The 19,700-nt window shown below is 36.9% G+C and overlaps 1 protein-coding gene across 1 annotated transcript; it reads left to right on the plus strand.

The window, feature by feature from the left end:
• Nucleotides 1-7,643: 7,643 nt before the first annotated feature.
• On the plus strand, nucleotides 7,644-8,867 carry LOC100665007 (olfactory receptor 52N4). Its single transcript, XM_003423397.3, has one exon. The coding sequence runs from the start codon at nucleotides 7,902-7,904 to the stop codon at nucleotides 8,865-8,867; it is 966 nt and encodes a 321-aa protein (XP_003423445.2). The 5' UTR covers nucleotides 7,644-7,901.
• Nucleotides 8,868-19,700: the final 10,833 nt, after the last annotated feature.

Raw genomic sequence — 19,700 nt, forward strand, 5'->3', positions numbered from 1 at the left:
ACCTTAAATGAGGATGGAGGAGTAAGTAAATGCCTTTGAGATCACTTTTCACATTTTTAAAATAAATGATTGTGGAAGCATCTAAGGAAAAAAAAAATTCTTGGTACCTCCAAAGTATTGAAAAGAACTAAATATGTTTGAGAACATGGAAGAACCTTCTATCAACCATTAAAAAGGGATAAACAACCAGCATTAATGATTGATATCAATGCTCTAAAAACAAAAGTAAGGGTAAAAACAAAATACACATGCATGCGTGCACACTCACCCACACAACCAAAGAAAGGCATGATTGGGACGTGAATTACAGGTCATGCTTGCTGGCTGATGGGTACACTTGCAAACAAAGAAGAAAGTCTACCTGAACCAGCATCATTCCAGTAGCATGGAATGCAGAGGCAGGAACAGAAAACATTTCAAATGAGCAGTGCCAGACCAAACTACAGTGGGGATCTAGGCTGAATGAGGAGAGATGCCTGGGCTTGGACAAGCAGAACCCAAAAGATACGGATAGTTACAAGGATCTGCATTCATGTGCCTCTCCAGATCCTTCCTCTGTCCTTTCTGCTTTGATCTGTAGCCTGGAGGACTGAGTGAACCACATGTGCTGTGTGACCCAGACTCCTTTGTCTAGTGAAATTCACTTGGATTGAGTCAATAAGCAAGATATGAACTTAATTATGCATACTTACCAATCTGAAGTGATATTGTGCACTTCAGATGAGTAAGTAAGTGTAAGTAAGCCTGAACATACCTTGCTTACTGTAAGGAGGTGCATATTGTGCTTACTGGTTAATCTGTCCCTGGGAGACACTGATAGGCAGTTAGAGTGAAAGAAGAGAGAGGGTTTGAGTTATTTTCTTTCCACTCCCAGGCATTGTGTACAGGCAGAGTTCTGACTAGTGTGTCTTTTATAGCACTTGCCAGGCAGTGCTGCCTCTACAGCTCTAGACCTTACAGCTTTCCAGTAACATTTTTTTCCCTGCCTTTTCCCATCAGGCCAAGGGGTTTATTGAGAAAGTCTTTCTGTTATTATTCTCAACCACAATACTTTCCTCAATATCCATTATATTTTCAACATCCGTTGTATTTCCTTAACCTCTCTCAGAACTCCATTATTAACAACTTCATTAAATTATCTTCAGACTCAGATTTGCATGTGTTTTTCCAAGAATAAAGTCACCGATTTACATAACCAGAAAGCAGTCACCAACAGCAGGGAAATATGTTGTTCTACAATAGTCTATTCATAATCTGTACTCAAAATTCCTTTTTATATATAGAGTCACAATGACCTTAATAGCAATTATTTACAGGTTTGAGATCCAATCCATGATTAAATGTTGTGTATTGTTTCTCTGTCTCTTTATTATACTTTAAAATGTGATAGTTCCTCATTTTTCATTGACTATCTTTTTTTTAAAGATTGCATGTCAGTTAATTTTTTCTAAATGTTTCACAGTCTGGGCTTGCCTGATGTTTCTTCATAAGTAGTGTGGTGGCCATGTGCCTCTCACAGGTCCCTTCATGAGAATCTGATGTGACTATCACGGTTGACTGAGACACTGGTTGCTGCGGTTTTGGGTGTGCTATGATATTCACACCGATGTCATACTTCCCTCGATTGAGCCCTGGCAATTACTGAGCACAGCAAGGAAGCCAGAATTAGGCTATTCTTACAAGAAATGAGACTCTTGTAGTGAACAACCTTTGCTTGGGAACTCTCTAGTGGCCTCGCTGAGACTATCTCAGAGCTCTACTGAGGGCTGGTGTGTTCCCTAAGCAATTCTTCCTTCCCTCTATCATTTCACGGGTGTCAGAACTGCATCATGGCCTAACAGCTCTTCCCACCTCTCCTGTTTCCTTACTCTTTACACTTCACAGGTGTCTCCAAAAAAATCTATTGAATGTCTAATCCCATCTTGGTGACTGCTTCTTGGAGGACTAGAACCAACACAGGTGGCAATGGGCGTGGAGTGGTCTAGAAAACACGTAGTAAGAGAAGGTTTAAGACTGATCACTCATATCACAGCTCACAAGAAGAGTCTAGTCCTGAGTGGGATGTGGGGCACACTTAGACCTTATCTGGGTTTTGGCTCATTGCTAAACATTTCAGCAGTGGTGATGTGGGACAATGTCCCCGTGGAGAAAAATACTCTAGCTAGTGCAATGATTTCAGGCCTGCAAAAGATATGGGGAAACAAGGACTAGAAGGACATCAGAGTTGGTTTGTTACTACTATGTCGTAGTCACATTATGCAGAGGGTATTAAGAAACTGAAGGCAATTAAGAAATAGGAAAAACTAAGTGTGACAGCATGCTGAGAGACCCTGATATCCTGCAGTATGAAACAATAAAGAAATTTTTAAAACTTAAAAAATAAACAGTATGTGAATGGAGGAAACATTTTCTACTTAAAAGCCTTCAACCTCTTTTCCACAGGAAAGTGGGAAAGGAAAAAAAATGTGCAATAAATATTAAAGTCACTTGTTTTCCTTAAAAATAGCTTGTGTTTATTCTCATCCTCTTAATATATATGCCAACATACAGAAACCCACATGTAGCTACACGCGTATGAAATTATTCACTTATTTTTCTATCATCATCTGAGCATTATGAATGGAAAGTTCTCACTCTTTTCTTTCTTCCATAGAGGTTAGCATGATATACACACTAGCAGCTGTGTCTCTGATGCTTTGAAATGTCCCCCGGGATATATAACAAACATTTTTCTTTAAAGGTTCGGGTCAATAGCACAGAGATCAAGGAATTCAGAAGTTGAGCATTGTACATTAATTCTAAGATTGTGATTTCTTTCAACCAAGGGCCTGGGCGCTGGACCATATTGCATTCCTCTCACTGTTTTGCAACCCAGAAACTAAGGTATTAAAGGACATACTAAAGAGCCAAGTGACTAAATTTATTTATTTATGGGCAGTGAGATGAAGTGGAGAGAGGCTTAGAATGTACATGAATTGCTGATGATACTCTTAGAAATACAGGTTTGATTTCATCTACCCAGTTTGAAGACAGAAGTGTTGTGTAAGATTGGTTTCTTTGGAAAATGTTTATTTCCTAGCTTTTAGATCATAATTCAGTGCAATTTATCATGCTGATTGGGGAAATCTGGTATTTCTCTAACCAAATAGGAATGCTTAGTTCAGTTGTCGTGGAAGTCAGATGTGAATTGCCCTCATCACAAAGGGAAATGGGTGGCTAGCTAGAGAATAATTTGTGATCATGAGATCAATGGTCAGGTTACTCTTCATGATGCCATAATCTCCCCTTTAGCTCTCAAAAAGGTAGTCTATTTTTTTTTTTGTTTAATTTCCTGCAAGACTTAATTATCACTGCATTTTGTCCATCTTGGGTAGCAACACCTACAATGAGCAAACTGTTCTCATATGGGAAGAAGGACATGAGTCTAAAGGGTTGACAGTCTAAGGAATAAAAGAATTTATTGGCTAGAGGGCTAAAGAATGAGGTTAAACAACAGATGATATCAAAGGTATATTTAATAAATATACTTAATAAGTGGTGTTTCAATAGTACTATTCTAGTAACCCCACTCACACCCCAGCATAAGTCAAATTCCCTTTCAGGAGAAATTAATCATAATGTATTGAAATCAATTTAAATGTACTTGGATAAATAAAACTGGTTAAGTTTGTCATTAATGTTTCGATTTCTAACTTAGATCTTTGTGGTCTTTTCAAATGTATTAAAGATGGGAGTTAATTTGCATAATAATGAAGTACATTTTATTGATTAAAGCTATAAGTATAAAAAGGAAATATGAATATATAAATAGGATGTTTATCTAGTATTTTAAAATATATTCTTCAAAATACTGCACATTGATTCCCAGAAAAATATTTCTTCCTTTTTTTTATGCTTCCCTTGGGGTCCTGGGGTTGCAGTGATTAAGAGCTCAGGCTGCTAACCAAACAGTCTGCCTTTCAAAGCCACTAGCCACTGGCTGGAAACCCTACACTGGCACAGTGACTAAGTGGTTAATTTGTCTACCTGATTCTGATACACAGATACACGGCTAAAATGTAGCAGACATAAAAAAAACGAAGATACATAAAAAAAAAGTTGCCCTGGAATTGATTCCAACTCATAGGACCTTGTAGGACAGAGTAGAACTGCGCCACAGGGTTCCAAGGTTGTAAATCTTTACAGAAGCAGATTGTCATGTCTTTCTCCCAAGTAGCTTTTGTTGGGTTTGAACCACAGGGGTTTGTTTAGGTTAACAGCTGAGTGTTTAACTATTGCACCACTAGGAGATACAGTTGGATACAAAAGAGAACATCTTTGTCTCCACCACAGGTACTTCCCTCTGTGGAGAAATAATTAAGACACTAACTGACATTGCTCATTCTTGTCATGAAATCCTTCAACTCCAGGAGAACCTGTAAAACTTCGTTCTGTACTGTGATATATGATGTAACGTACAGACCAAAACAGGTAGCCGAACATCGCACAATTATGAGAAACTGTTCAATGTATTCAAAGAAGATAGACGGAGAAATGAATAGGGATCCCATTTGACTCATTTATACTAAATTGCCACAGATTATTGAAAGAAATGTATCTTATTGTAACTATAATTAATTTTTTCTATATTTATATATATACATATACTTCTAAATTCATGTTTCGGTTAATGATATTTGTAAAAGCAACCCAAAAATATAATGTTCATTGCACACCTAAATTATGAATTCAGCAAGCTTGAAAGACAGAACCTTGATGGCAATTTTGGTCTTCAAGAAAAAAAAAAAACATTTCTTACACTGCAAATACGACATGTTATGCTTCTATCCAAAATGAAAATTAAACACTCTTGAAATTCCAAAGCAAAAATGTTAGGTTATGCACAAACCACGGCCCTTTAACAGGAAGCTGAAGTCAGTTCTCAGTTGCCAGGTGACTGAAAAGTTTGAAGTCCTCATTTTAAAACCTCCACTCTGTAGTAAGAAAGTGAGGGAGTGAATCTCAGTGCTTTTCATGATTCGCGTTGTGAAGAAACCGTATCAAATTTGTAATTAGACAATTTGGTACCGTGAACTCTAATCGCACACCATCGAGTCCTACATTTCTCGAAAAGTGATTTTGACCTCAATGATTTTGCTTTGAATTTCTTTGTGTCACGTTAATACATACTTCCCAATTCTTGACATTCTTTATGTTTACCTAATTATTTTTATGTACGTACACCGTTTTTAACCTTTGTGTGTCATTTTTATTCTAAGGCACTCTTTTGTACTGCATAAGTGGTTTTTAAAAATTAATCAGGATTATGCCTAAGTTAATGGATAGTTTAAATAATTCATCTTTATTGCCAAACCCAATATATTTGTTCTGCCTCTGTCATCTTAACTTTTCCCTATTGTATTTTTTATTATCTTTCTTTCTCTATTTTATGATGGGGACATTTTGTTTATTTTTCCTAGCAATCTTGAGGAAGATATTCTGCATTTTTTCTTCTAGTGGTTTCTTCAATGTTTTCCAAGTAATAACACTTAAACTATAATTTAATAATTCTAAAAGTCAAGTATGAAGTGTGACTCATTCAATTCAAAAAATATTCGAGTCTTATAAGTACCAGGAGCCTTGCTAGAGACACTGGGATGTAAGTATAAATAACAAACTCTCCCTAGTATCAATGATTCATTGAATTTTGAGGATTTGCAAATATGAACTGACTTTTATGGTACCATGAGGTAAATATAATGAAAGAGAGTAATTCTTTCAGCAAATCGATTTCTACCTATAAACCCAGCTCTTTGTAGCTACAATATTTTAAGAGGATTTAGAGGAAGGGTCACTATCACATCCAAATGACAGACCGCTTAGTCTTCCTAAAAAAGGTTTTGTTGTAAAAAATAACTACATTTGACAGGGGTTAGGGGCAGAATAGAGATCAATAGAAAAATACAGAACCTTATTGCAAAGCCAAGAATATCACCGGGACGTGACTATGAAATAACAAACAGCAACAAGCAACAGGAGAGCATGTTTTTCCTCCCATTTTGAGCTGTCAGAGTCCTGATTATGCTTCAGGTTTAAGGGCATTATGAATTCTTACAACCTGAAACGCATACACTCCACAACTAGATCAAGAAAGAGAATTTAACCAGCATTCCACAAGACCCCTGTACCTCAGCTTCCTTCCAATCATCACTCCCTCCCACCTCTAGAAGCCACTGTTCTGTTTCTAATAGCACAAATGAGTTTGATGCATTTTTGTGTTTTATAGAAATGAAATCACACATTACATACTCTTTTGTGTCAAGCTTTTTAAATATAACACTCTGTTTCTGACATTCAGCCTTATAGTTGCAAGTAGTGGTAGGTTGTTTATTCTTGTTATATAAAATTCCATTGTGGAGTGTTATCAGAATGTATTCATCCATTCTAATACTCATGGGCATTTAGGTATCTTCCAGTTTTAGACTATCAAAAATGGTCTAAATGCTGCCATAAGCATTCTAGTCCATGTGGTCTGGTGAATGTATGTACTTATTTTTATTAGGGATGAAAATTGCTAGTTGTGGATATGGTCATTGTTACAAGATATGCCAAAAATAGTTGATTCAGTTTACACTCCTACCAGCAGTGTACGAAAATTCCAGTTGTTTCACTTTCCCTATGTCTTTGGTCTTTTTCATTTTAGCTATCCTGTTTGATATGTAGTGCTACATCACGAGAAAATCAGTTTGCATTTATTTCCCTGGTAACTACAAAGTCAGTGCCTATTTACATGCTTATTAGCATTTCATTCCTCTTTTGTGAAGTGTGCATTTAAGTCTTTTGCTCCTACACTCTATTCATATTTATGTTTTATGAGTAATGTATACACACTGGGTTCATTTTTTTTGGTTAAATACATGCACTGTGAATATCTTCTACTCTGTGGCTGAGAGTCTGTGTGTGGTGCAAAAAGTTAACACACTTGGCTACTAACCTAAAGGTTGGAGGTTAGGTACCTCCAGAGGTGCTCCAGAAGAAAGGCCTGGCAAACTATATCTGAAAATCAGCCAATGAAAACCCTAAGGAGTATAATTTTACCCTGACATACACACAGCCACCATGATTTAGAATCAACTCCATAGAAAGTGGCTTCACTGTGCATTAACTTTCCATACTTTTAAAGGTGTATTTTCATTAAAAATTTTAATATAATTCTATTTGTCTTTTTTTATGGCTAGTACTTTTTGTGTACTGTTTTCAAATCTTTGTGTACTCTAGCTATCACAGGATGTGTGTTTTGCCTCTCATGTTTTATTGAAAATACATTTTTTTTCCTTATTCTATAATCTGCAGTGTTTCCTTTCTCATAAATTAGGTGGCTGACTGTGTTTCATAGTTGGTTTCTGGACTCAGCATTTCTCTCAGTCATATTTTTATCCATACTTAAAAAACAATGGGTAATCTGAGTTTTAAGGAAGTTATATAATTTGTAACTAAACAGAATCAAGATCTTTGCACTGAATTTTGAGATTCCCAGATTCATTAAAAAATAAATATTTCCTAAATGCTTATAATATATCCTAGATGTAGTAAGTAAAAATAAATATCAGCTATTAATTCTGAATAAGAATAAAAACATCATCATTTCTGTTGAGTCTGTGATGAGATGTGGGGCATAGTAGGTGATCAATAAAAATGTGTTTTATTGATGAAGTAGTCAAAGAATAACACCACATAAGCAAAAAAGCTATTCCCCGGCACTCAAATATTTCCTTGTTTGATCATAAAATGTATTACAGAATTAAATGTGGAGGTTGGGGGAAGGTGAAGACAATAATCTTACCTATATTTTATCTTCCCTTTTTCTTACTCTATGAAAACACACAAATTTTAAGCTATTTAATGATCAGACGAGACTGGTCATGCTAATGTTGAACCAAACAGACTTGATCCCAGCCTTATTCATTCTGAATGGAGTCCCAGGACTAGAAGACATGCACATCTGGATTTCCTTCCCATTCTGCTCTATGTATGTTGTAGCTATGGTAGGCAATTGTAGACTCCTCTATCTCATTTGCTGTGAAGACTCCCTGCACAGGCCTATGTATTACTTCTTGGCAATGCTTTCTTTAACTGACCTTGTCATTTGCTCCAGTACAATCCCTAAGGCCCTCAGCATTTTTTGGTTTCATCTCAAGGAAATTGGCTTTGATGAATGCCTGGTCCAGATGTTCTTCACCCACACCTTCACAGGGATGGAATCTGGGGTGCTCATGCTTATGGCCCTGGACCGCTATGTGGCTATCTGCTACCCTCTGCACTACTCAACAATCCTCACCAATCCTGTCATTGCAAAGGTTGGGTTGACCACTTTTCTGAGAGCTGTGATACTCATCATTCCCTTCACTTTTCTCACCAAGCGCCTACCCTATTGCAAAGGCAACATCATTCCCCATACCTACTGTGACCACATGTCTGTGGCCAAGTTATCCTGTGGAAATGTCAAGGTCAATGCCATCTATGGCCTGATGGTGGCCCTCCTGATTGGGGGTTTTGATATCTTGTGCATCGCAATCTCCTATACCATGATCCTTCGGGCAGTGGTCAGCCTTTCATCAGCAGATGCTCGGCAGAAGGCCTTTAGCACCTGCACTGCCCACATCTCTGCCATTATTTTCTCCTACACTCCAGCTTTCTTCTCTTTCTTTTCCCATCGTTTTGGGGGCCACATAATCCCTCCATCTTGCCACATCATTGTGGCCAATATTTATCTGCTCCTGCCTCCTACTATGAACCCTATTGTCTATGGGGTGAAAACCAAGCAGATACGAGACTGTGTCCTAAGGATTCTTTCAAGCTCTAAGGACACAAAACCCCAGAGCATATGAGTGGATACTTGCCGGAAATAAGAATTGAAGGAAGAGAGAAGGGTTATTGCTGTCTGTTTAGACAGGAGCAGAAAAACATTTCTGAGAATACTCTTGGCCATGACAAGAGAGTGTGTTAAATGGTACATTCAAATAAGTTTATTGAGAATCCTAACATCACTGAAATGTCTAATATACTGTGAGTTTTCACCTCTTTGGCCCTGTGAAGGTCTGGTCTCATCATTATCCAAAGTTTCCTTGAAAAACAAATCCAGAATCAATTTTCTGGGAAAAAGTGAATAAAGTTGAAGGAGATGATTTGGGGCCTGATTATTCTGTTCTAGGTCCCGTTTTCAATTAATGTTTGCAATTTCCAGATTGCAAAGAATGGGAATTCCAGAACACTTAATTGTGCACATGCAGAACCTGTACATAGACCAAGAAGCAGTTGTTTGAACAGAACAAGGGGATACTGCTTGGTTTAAAATCAGAAAAGATATGCATCAGAGTTGTATTTTTTCACCATGCTTATCCAATCTGTACTGGGCAAATAATCGGACGACAAGTTGGAATATATGAAGAAGAACACAGCATCAGGATTGGAGGAAGGCTAATTAACAACCTGTGATATGAAGATGACACTGTCTTGCTTGCTGAAAGCAAAGAGGACTTGAAGCACTTACTGGTGAAGATCAAAGACTATAGGCTTCAGTATAGATTACACCTGAACATTAAAAAAAAAAAAACCTCACAATCGGACCAATAAGCAACATCATGAATAATGGAGAAAATATTGAAGTTATCAACGATTTCGTTTTATTTGGATCTACAATCAACACTCATGGAATCAGCCATCAAAAAAGCAAATGACATATTGCATTGGCAAATCTGCTGCAAAAGACCTCTTTAAAGTGTTAAAAAGCAAAGAAGTCTTTTGAGGGCTGTGGTATGTCTGACCCAAACCATGGTATTTTTAATCACCTCATACACATATGAAAGCTGGACAATGAATAAAGAAGACCAAAGAATAATTGATGCCTTTGAGTTACAGTGTTGGCGAAGAATATTGAATATACCCTGGACTGTCAGAAGAATGAACAAAACTGTCTTGGAAGAAGAACAGCCCACATGCTCCTTAGAAGCGAGGACGGTGAGACTTCCTCTCATGTACTTTGGACATTTTATCAGGGGGACCAGTCCCTGAAGAAGGACAGAGGGTCTCTATGAGTCGGAAAGGACTTGATGGCACCTAACAACAACAGCTGCAATTTTCAGACTGATCACAAATTTTTACTTTCCTCTAGAAAATATGTGCTATGTTTTTCTCATTGTTACCAAAATACCTCTATTTTCTCAATGACTTCTGAAGGAGAAACTAGAAAGCATCCCATGAGTCATCTGTATAATACTGTCTAAATCTCTGAATATCTTACTAGAATCATGTTATGTGGTTGAACAGGTCTCCCCTAGCTGCACAATACACATAATTTTTTTTTCATTATAGACTAATTGAATACGCAATTTCCTTCAAGAGGGCTGTGAAAAGCTCCCAATACGGATCAATAAGCAACATCATGATGATGGTGCAGGATTGGGCAGTGTTTCGTTCTGTTCTACGTAGGGTCGCTATGAGTCATAAACAACTTGACCGGCACTTAACAATGACATGGAGAAGAGAGATAGACTTCTTAACTACATGTAAGAAATGTTTAGCAGCTGTAGCACCAAGCCACCAGGGTTTCCCCTATTCCACCAATCACCTAAAATTGCTTTTATCAATTCCACCATTGCCTCTGCATTAAAAAAAATCGAACAGGCCTCTTTTTCCACTCTTCTAATGCTGCCTCCTTTGCATTTCATTCAATATTTCTCATATCTTGAAACTCTCTATTCTCACTCTCTCTATATATTTATATACATACATATCCAAGTAGCATAAGATGAGAGCAAATAGTACTAGTTTTATCTCATTTCAGATTGTGAAAATAAAAAAGAAAATTAAATCTTTTTCTCACTACTGTTTAAGGTTTTTCTAAATTAAAAAGCAAATGAGAGACTGAATAAAATAATTGTTGTTGTTGTTAGGTGTCGTCGAGTTGGTTCTGACTCATAGCGACCCTATGCACAACAGAATGAAACATCGTTATTAATATCTCATAAACCAAGCCAGTTATACAGAAATGTAGAGTAAACTCAATTTTGTTCTTTTCTTTCCCTACCCAGCTGCCGAGAATACACGGTACTTCTCCTCAATTTAGTTATATTATTCTCAGTGAACTGAATTTTTTCATGAGTCATTCTTTAATATCTCCCATTTTAAAGTTCTAGAAGAATTACTCCATGACCTAAAATATAATTACCCTTTATGTATCACCCTATTTCTCTCTTCACTTTGACCCCAGACTTGCAGGACAAATTGTTAATATTCTGTCCCTCTGTTCTTCCTCTAGTCTCTCTTTCTCCTATCCCACCAAAAACCTGTTGCCGTTCGGTCGATTACAACTCACAACAACCCTATAGGACAGAGTAGAACTGCCCCATAGAGTTTCCAAGGAGCTCCTGATGGATTTGAACAGTCAATTACAACTCACAGCAACCCTATAGGATAGAGTAGAACTGCCCGTAGAGTTTCCAAGGAGCTCCTGGTGAATTTGAACTGTCAACCTTTTGGTTAGCAGCTGTAGCACTTAACCACTATGGCACCAGGGTTTCCCCTATCCTATCAATCACCTAAAATTGCTTTGGTCAATTTCACCATTGCCTCTGCATTAAAAAAATCAAATAGGCCTCTTTCTGCGCTCGTCTAATACTGCCTTCTTTGCATTTCATTCTATATTCCTCAAATCCTGAAACACTCTGATTTTTTACTTTAGAAACACTCCACATTTTTATAATTTTCTTGTCTTGCTGAACACTTCTTCAGAGGCTCATTTCCTTTTTTTTTTTTTTGTCAGAGTTTTACATATATGTCATGCCGTTGGGCTTAGACTTTTTTTCTTTGTTATTCTTTTCCTGGGCATTGTAATTCTGTATCATGGTATCAAGTATTTCCTGTTCACTAAGGGTTCACAAAAGGAAGTTTAGATTCAGAGAGCTGCTTTCTACATACTCATTTCCGTGACACACTATCTTCTTCTGACAGTGCATGTTCTCATTTTTTTGCCCTTCATCCTCCAACTTCACTTGTTTTCAATCCCTGCTCCTCCAGTGTTTTTGGATATATAAATGTCTTCGAGAGCATATGTTATTATTTAGTGTTTTTATGTATTTTGATCTACATACATTTTATTGTGTGAAAGAACTCAGTCTGTTGCTTCCTTTTTCACTCAACACTTTAAGATGATTTTATGTTGAATTTAGATCTCATATTTACTGATTTTAAGTAATTTATATAACTTGTTTCAAAACATGTAGTTTGGAGACACACAGCTTTGATTGAAAAATTATGTATCTGGATATACGATTAGGGTTATTTATAATCTACAAGCCTTATAGTAATGGTAGAATCAAACTTTCTACTTCTAACACTGGAATAAAACTTTGCCTGAATTGTGTAATAAATAATATGCCTCATATTGGCATCAGTTAGTTCCTCTGTTTTCTTAACATGGCTTTAGCATAAGATAGAGTCAGTGACTCATGGGTATAAACCAGAGAGATTGGGTTGAAATACAGCTCACTTATTTAATAGCTGTATGTTTGTATTGCTAGCCATCAGCTTCCCTAACATAGAAATGAAATAATATACATTTCTTGTAGGGTCTTTTTGTAAGTAAATCTAAGTAACTTTTTTTTTTTTTTTTTTAACATAATAGCTACTTAATAATAGTAGCTATTATTATAACAAGGAGCCCTGGTGATACAGTGGTTAAGCGCCCAGCTCCTAACTGAAAGGCCTGTGGTTCAAACTCATCAGTAATGTTTAGCTAAGAAAATGGGAAAAGGAAACATCTGATAGACCATTGCTGCTTATTCCTTAGTTTATCACACAAGGTCAAGAAGAGATTCAAGCCCTTAAAGAATTAGCTGTTTTTTGTTTGTTTGTTTTATAAAAGACTGAGAACAGAGTGAACTATGTAGATATATTACCCTTAGAGCACCTTATTGGTTAAAAAGGACTTTTAGGTATATTTCATATTCACTAACAATTCTAAAATGTTAGCAGAAAAAACAAAAATAAAAGAATTATGTATATGATTATCTCTATCCCCAGGCTGCCACCTCGCCTGCTTAGTGATGAGTTCCTAACAGGTATTTTCCTGCTGCATTTTATGTGTCTTCCGTCTTAGTACCTCTTATGCTGTATCACAATTTTCTATCCATCTTTCATCTGTCTTCTCCCATGAGATTTAAGGACACTGAAAATATCTGAATTATGAACTCGGATATCTGGACCTTAACCCAAGACTTGGGAAACCCACTTAAGATGTCTATAAATGCATGAAATTTATATGTGAATAAACGTTGGTAAGGAAACAAAAATGATTTTTCTACTAAAAACAGCTTAAAATAAATAGCAGTTCTGGGACTTAGGTCTGGTCTTCTGATTTAAGTTTAGCTTTCAACGTTCAGGAAACCCTGGTGGTGTAGTGGTTAAGTGCTACGGCTGCTAACCAAAGGGTCGGCAGTTCAAATCCGCCAGGTGCTCCTTGGAAACTCTATGGGGCAGTTCCACTCTGTCCTATAGGGTTGCTATGAGTCGGAATCGACTCGACGGCACCGGGTTTGGTTTTTTGGTTTTTTCAGTGTTCAACTACCTCACCTCATAACATTTTCCTACCTTTTAAATATCAATCAGCTACACATTTTTTTTTCAATTACTTCGACCTCCTGTTCTTTACCTATGCTACACTGTCTTCCTTCACCTTTCCTCTTGGACGACTCTACCCTCTACGTATTGTTTAGTTAATGTCTACTGATCTTCTGTCATAACTCAGGTCAGATGTCATTTCCTCAGAGAAAGCGTCCTAAACCTGTGTTGCAATGGAAATTTCATCATTCCGTTATTATTTCTTATAGAACATAGGTCATTACTTTAAAAATGTTTGCATACTGCAAATGAAATATTAGATTGGTTTGTTTAATGCCTCTCTTCACAAATAATATTGTGAGCTCGTGGGGAGGGAGCTTCCAGCTATGGCAGAGGGATTGTTGTTGTTAGATGTCATCAAGTTGGCTCCAATTCATAGCAACCCCATATGTAATAGAACAAAACTCTGTCCTGTCCCGCACCACCCTCCTCACAATATGTTTGAGCCCATTGTTGCAGCCACAGTGTCAATCCATTTCATTGAGAGTCTTCTTTTTCACTAACCCTCTATTCTGCCAAGCATGATGTCCCTCTCCAGTGACTGGTTTCCGCTGATAAAATATTCAGGGTAAGCAAGACAAAGTTTCACCATCCTCACTCCTAAGGAGAATTCTGGGTTGTACTTCGTCTAAGACAGATCTGCTCATTCTTCTAGCAGTCCATAGTATATTCAAAATTCTTTGTCAAAATCATTATTCGTACTTGTCATTTCTTTTTCTGTCTTCCTTATTCATTGCTCAGCTTTCACGTGCATATGAGGCAATTGAAAATACCATGGCTTGGGTCAGGTCTACTTTAGTGATCAAAGTAACGTCTTTGTTTTTTAAGATTTTTAAAAAGATCTTTTGCAGAAGATTTGCCTTATGCAATACGTCGTTTGGGCATTGATTATCGATCCAAGTAAAATGGAAGAGGGAAGAGATTGGCAAATTCCTTCCTCAAAAGTCATGTATATAATTAAAAAAAAAAAATGCCAACCTTGTCAAGACTCTGGAATGTTATCAAAGCAAACAATAATTAACTAGTGTTTCTTCATGAAAAGTTGCTAGACCTCCTCTAAAGAACAGCAGGAGTATGTCCTATTCTAGCACAGACTATGTAGGTTACACCCAACTCCCACCCTTGTCAGCTCAATTGGCATGGTAGATCTACCAGGGTGGGAATGACCTGAAATACCAATGCCCTTGCTGCCAGAAAGAACTGATTTGATTTGGTGCAGTTACTAAAAACCTGCAGCAGAGTTGGTATGAAACTTGATCAGAAATTAGAGGGGAAAGTCCACAGCACTGCTGGCCCAAGGTTTTTGTCCTTGTTAGGGCAAGTGGGAGGCTAGTCAGAAATTTAATGGGGCAATCTTGTAAATAAGAGAGGCATAAAAGAACCAGATAAGATCTCCACAAACACCAGGCTGACTGGAAGATTATGTGTGTGTGCAGAAGATCTCCAAGGAGACCCAGAGGAAAGTAAAAGCCCAAGCAGATTGAGGAACTGGCTGAACTTGGAATGAGTTCCCCAACCCACATATAGATTCATCGGTAGAAGATGGAAGTCTTATGGATTTGAGATGTTTAAGCACAATCTCTGCCCAAGTCATTGGTAGACCACTAATCTATATAGACACAAGGAAGGCTAAAAAATCATACGAATAAAAATGCTGAATATAAACATCATTGACTGTACACCACAGGGAGGACAGATTTAAGTCCAGCTAAATTACTGAAAAGTAAATGAACAAAACTCCTCAGGAAAAGTTCCTACAATACATTTTTCAACAAAAGTTAGAAGATGCGCCTGTAAGCTTATAAGACATCATATATTTGGGGAAAAAAGTCAGTCAGTAGAAAGTGACTCTGAGACAGACTAAATGATGAATTTAGCGGCAAAAGGGTCCAAAGCAGCTGTTACAAACGTGTCACAGTTATTAAGGGAAACAATGTTTGGATAATAAATTTAAACATGATGACAGTGACTTATTAAACAGGGATTCTCAACAGAGAAATAAAAGCTGTAAAAGTGAATCGAATAACATAACAGTCACCATCTACCTCACTTGAAATACACTTCCTGAAAACCAGGGACCATGTTATCCCACACTTTTTATGTTGCTCCTAGCCTGGCTTGGGCAGTAGTAAGTACTCAGTGATGTTATTTAAGTAGAGACATGTGAAAATACATGAATAAAAGAAGAAATGAATGGGTGTAGGAAGACTGGAACATTCTCTAATTAAGTGTTTTCAACTTGTTTCCCACTGGGCCTTAGAAAGAAAGAAGCTCTGCAATAAATATTAAAATCACCAGTATTAATTAAAAATAGCTCTTATTTGGACATCCACTCACATCCTCCCCAATATAAACATGCTCACACACACTCACACGCACACAGAGAGCTCTACACACGTATGAGAGTATTCATTCAGTTATTTCTATAACATCATCTCAGCATTAAAAATGGAAAGCTCTCTCTTTTCCATAGAGGTTAACTTGGTTCCCCCATCAGCAGCGGTGTCCCTGATGCTCTGAAATGTCCCATGGGAATATATAACAAACGTTTGCCTTTAAAGGCCCAGGTCAATAGTACAGAGATCAAGGAATTTAGAGGTTGGCCATTGCGCATGTACATTTATCCTAGGATTGTGATGTTTTTCGGACAAAGCCCTGGACATTGGAGCCGATTGCACCCAGGTAGCTGTTTTTCTGTCCAGAAACTCAGGTATTAAAGAACATGCAAAAGAGGACTAGGGAAAGGATTTTTTTTTGTTGTTGTAGGTTGTAAGATAAAGTGAATAGAGGCTTTGAATGTACATGAAGTGCTCAAAATATTCTTAATAATACAGATTTGATTTATCCACTCAGTTTGAAAGACAGAAGTACTGTGTAGGGTTGGGTTTTCTTGGTAAATGTTTATTTCTCCAATTCTCATATTATAATCAGCGTAACTTATCATGATGATTATGAAAATTTATGTTATTTTCCTAACCAGATAGGAATCATTAGTTCTGCAGTGGCGCAAGTCAGGTATGAGTCAAACCTATGAGAAAATGGAAAGATGGCTAGAGAATAGTTCTCGATCGTGAGACCAATGGTCAGATTACTCTCGCTGCTTACTTGGCTTCCATTTGTTCCTCAAAATGAGAAATATTTTTCCTTGGTTAATATCTAGAAAGACTTAATTATCAGTATGTTTTATCCATTTTAGACAGCAACACCTACCTGGAGTGATCCACTCTCATATGGCGAGAAGAATGTGGACCTTAAGGATTGAGAATGTCCAGTGAGGAAAGAAATTTATTGTCTCTGTGCTTAGAAGATGAGGATAGACAACAGATGATATAAAAGTTATATTTTATGAACGGTGATATTTATGTATTGATGTAACTATTTCATTATCTCTGTCCATACCCACAGCATAGTATCAACCAATTTTTCTTACAAGTGAAATTAAATTATGATTCATTGAAAACATTTCAAAGTTGTTCTAGAAAAAAAAAACTAATTTAATTTGTGGTTCATATAATATTATTTTGATATAACCTTGCATCTCTAACTGAGAATATTACAAATGTATTGAGTTGGAATCTAAAATTATTGTAAAAGAATAAAGCTAGTTTTAGTAATTAAATCTATAGCTATAAAAAGTTATCGTTATTGCTTTTCTTGCTTCCAAGGAGAATTCTTCTTCTTGAATGTACTTCAAGGAGCTGTACTTCTTCCAAGACAGATTTGTTTGTCCTTGTGACAGTCCGTGGTATAGTCAATATTCTTTGCCAGCACCATAATAGAAAGGCATCAATTCTTTTGTGGTCTTCCTTATTCATTGCTCAGCTTTCGCATGCATATAAGGCAAATGAAAGTATCATGGCTTGGGTCACATGCACCTTAGTCCTCATAGTGACTTCCTTGCTTTTTAACACTTTAAAGAGGTCTTTTGTAGCAGATTTGCCCAATGCAATACATCCTTTGATTTCCTGACTGCTGCTTCAATGGGTGTTGTGGATTCAAGTAAAATGAAATCCTTCACAACTTCAACCTTTTTTCCATTTATTAGAATGTTGTTTATTGGTTCAGCTATGAGGATTTTTGTTTTCTTTATGTTCAAGTATAATCCATACTGAAGGTATAGCCTTTGATCTTCATCAGTAAATGCTTTAAGTCCTCTTCACTTTCAACAGGCAAGGTTATGTATGGTATCTGCATATCACAGGTTGTTAATAAGTCTTCCTCTAATTTTGATGCCATGTTCTTCTGTAGTCTGGCTTCTGGAATTACTTGCTAAGCATACAGATTGAATATGTATGGTAAAAGATATAACCCTGACCCACGCCTTTCCTGACTTTAAACCGCACAGTAACCTGTTGTTATGTTTTTATGACTGCATCTTGGTCTATGTACAGGTTCCTCATGAGTACAATCAAGTGTTCTAAAATTCCCATTCTTTGCAATGTTACCTGTCATTTGTTATGATACACACAGTAGAGTGCGTTTGCATACTCAGTTAAACACAGGTAAACACCTTTTCTGGTATTCTCTGCTTTCATCCAGGATTCATCTGACATCAGCAATAATGTCCCTTGTTTCAGGCCCACTTCTGAATCTGGCTTGAATTTCTAGCAGCTGTCTGTTGATGTACTGCTGCAACTGCTTTTTAATTATCTTCACAAGAATTTTTCTTGCATGTAATATTAATGATACTGTTCAATAATTTCTGCATTCCGTTGGATCACCTTTCTTAGGAATAGGCGCAAATATGGATCTCTTCCACTAGGTTGGCCAGGTAGCTGCCTTCCAAATGCCTTGGCATAGAGGAATGAGTACTTCCAGCATTGCATCTGTTTGTTGAAACGTCTAAGTTGGTATTCCACCGATTCCTGGAGCTTTGTTTTTTGTCCATGCTTTCAGTGCAGCTTGGACTTCTTCCTTCAGCATTGGTTCCTGGTCATATGTTACGTCCTGAAATGATTGAACGTCAGCCAATTCTTCTTGGTATAGTAATTCTGTGTAATCCTTACATCTTTTTTTTTTTTCTGATGCTCCTTGAGTCTTTCAATATTTTTGTCCATAAAATTCTTCAACATTGAAACATGAGGCTTGAATTTTTTTTCTTCAGTTATTTCAGCTTGAGAAAAGCTGAGCTTGTTCTTCCATTTTGGTTTTCTAACTCTAGGCTTTTACACAATTCATTATATTACTATACTTTGCCTTCTTGAGCTGCTCTTTGAAATCTTCTGTTCAATTCTTTTACTTCATCGTTTCTTCCTTTCACTTTAGCTACTAAATACTTAAGAGCAAGTTTCAGAGTCTCTACTGACACCTATTTTTTTTCCTGTCTTTTTAATAACCTTTTCCTTTCTTCATGTATGATGTTGTTGATGTCATCCTACATCATTTGTGTTCAGTCTCATCTTTGTCTTTGGTAATTAGTATTCAATGGGTCAAATCTATTCTTGAAATGGTTTCTAAATTCAGGTGGAATATACTCAAGGTACTACTTTGGCTCTTTTGGACTTGTTTTAATTTTCTTCAGCTTCGACTTGAATTTGCATATTAGCAATTAATGGCCTGTTCCACAGTTGGCCCCTGGCCTTGTTCTGAATAATGATATTGAGCTCCTCCATCATTTTTTTGCACAGATATAGTCGACTGATTCCTGTGTGTTCCAGCCTGTGAGTTCCATGTGTATAGTCACCATTTATGTTGTTGAAAAGAGCTATTTCAAGAAATAAGGATTTGGTCTTACAAAATTATATCATGTGATTTCTAGAGTTGTTTCTATCACCAAGGCCATATTTTCCATCTACTGATGCTTCTTCTTTTTTTTCCAAGGCTCACATTCCAATCATCAGTAATCATCAGTGTATCTTGATTACATGTTTGATCAGTTTCAGGCTATTGAAATTGGTAAAAATCTTCAATTTTTTCATCTTCAGTATTAGTCGTTGGTGTGTAAATTTTATTAATAATCTTATTAACTGGTCTTCCTTGTAGGTATATCCATATTGGTTTATCTCTGACAGTGTTGTATTTCAAGATAGATCTTGACATGTTCT

Source organism: Loxodonta africana, chromosome 7 (assembly GCF_030014295.1).
Source record: "Loxodonta africana isolate mLoxAfr1 chromosome 7, mLoxAfr1.hap2, whole genome shotgun sequence".
Classification (NCBI taxonomy): domain Eukaryota; kingdom Metazoa; phylum Chordata; class Mammalia; order Proboscidea; family Elephantidae; genus Loxodonta; species Loxodonta africana.

Excerpts from the sequence above, each read along its gene's own strand:
- LOC100665007 (XM_003423397.3), top strand. The coding sequence starts at position 7,902 with ATGCTAATGTTGAACCAAACAGACTTGATCCCAGCCTTATTCATTCTG.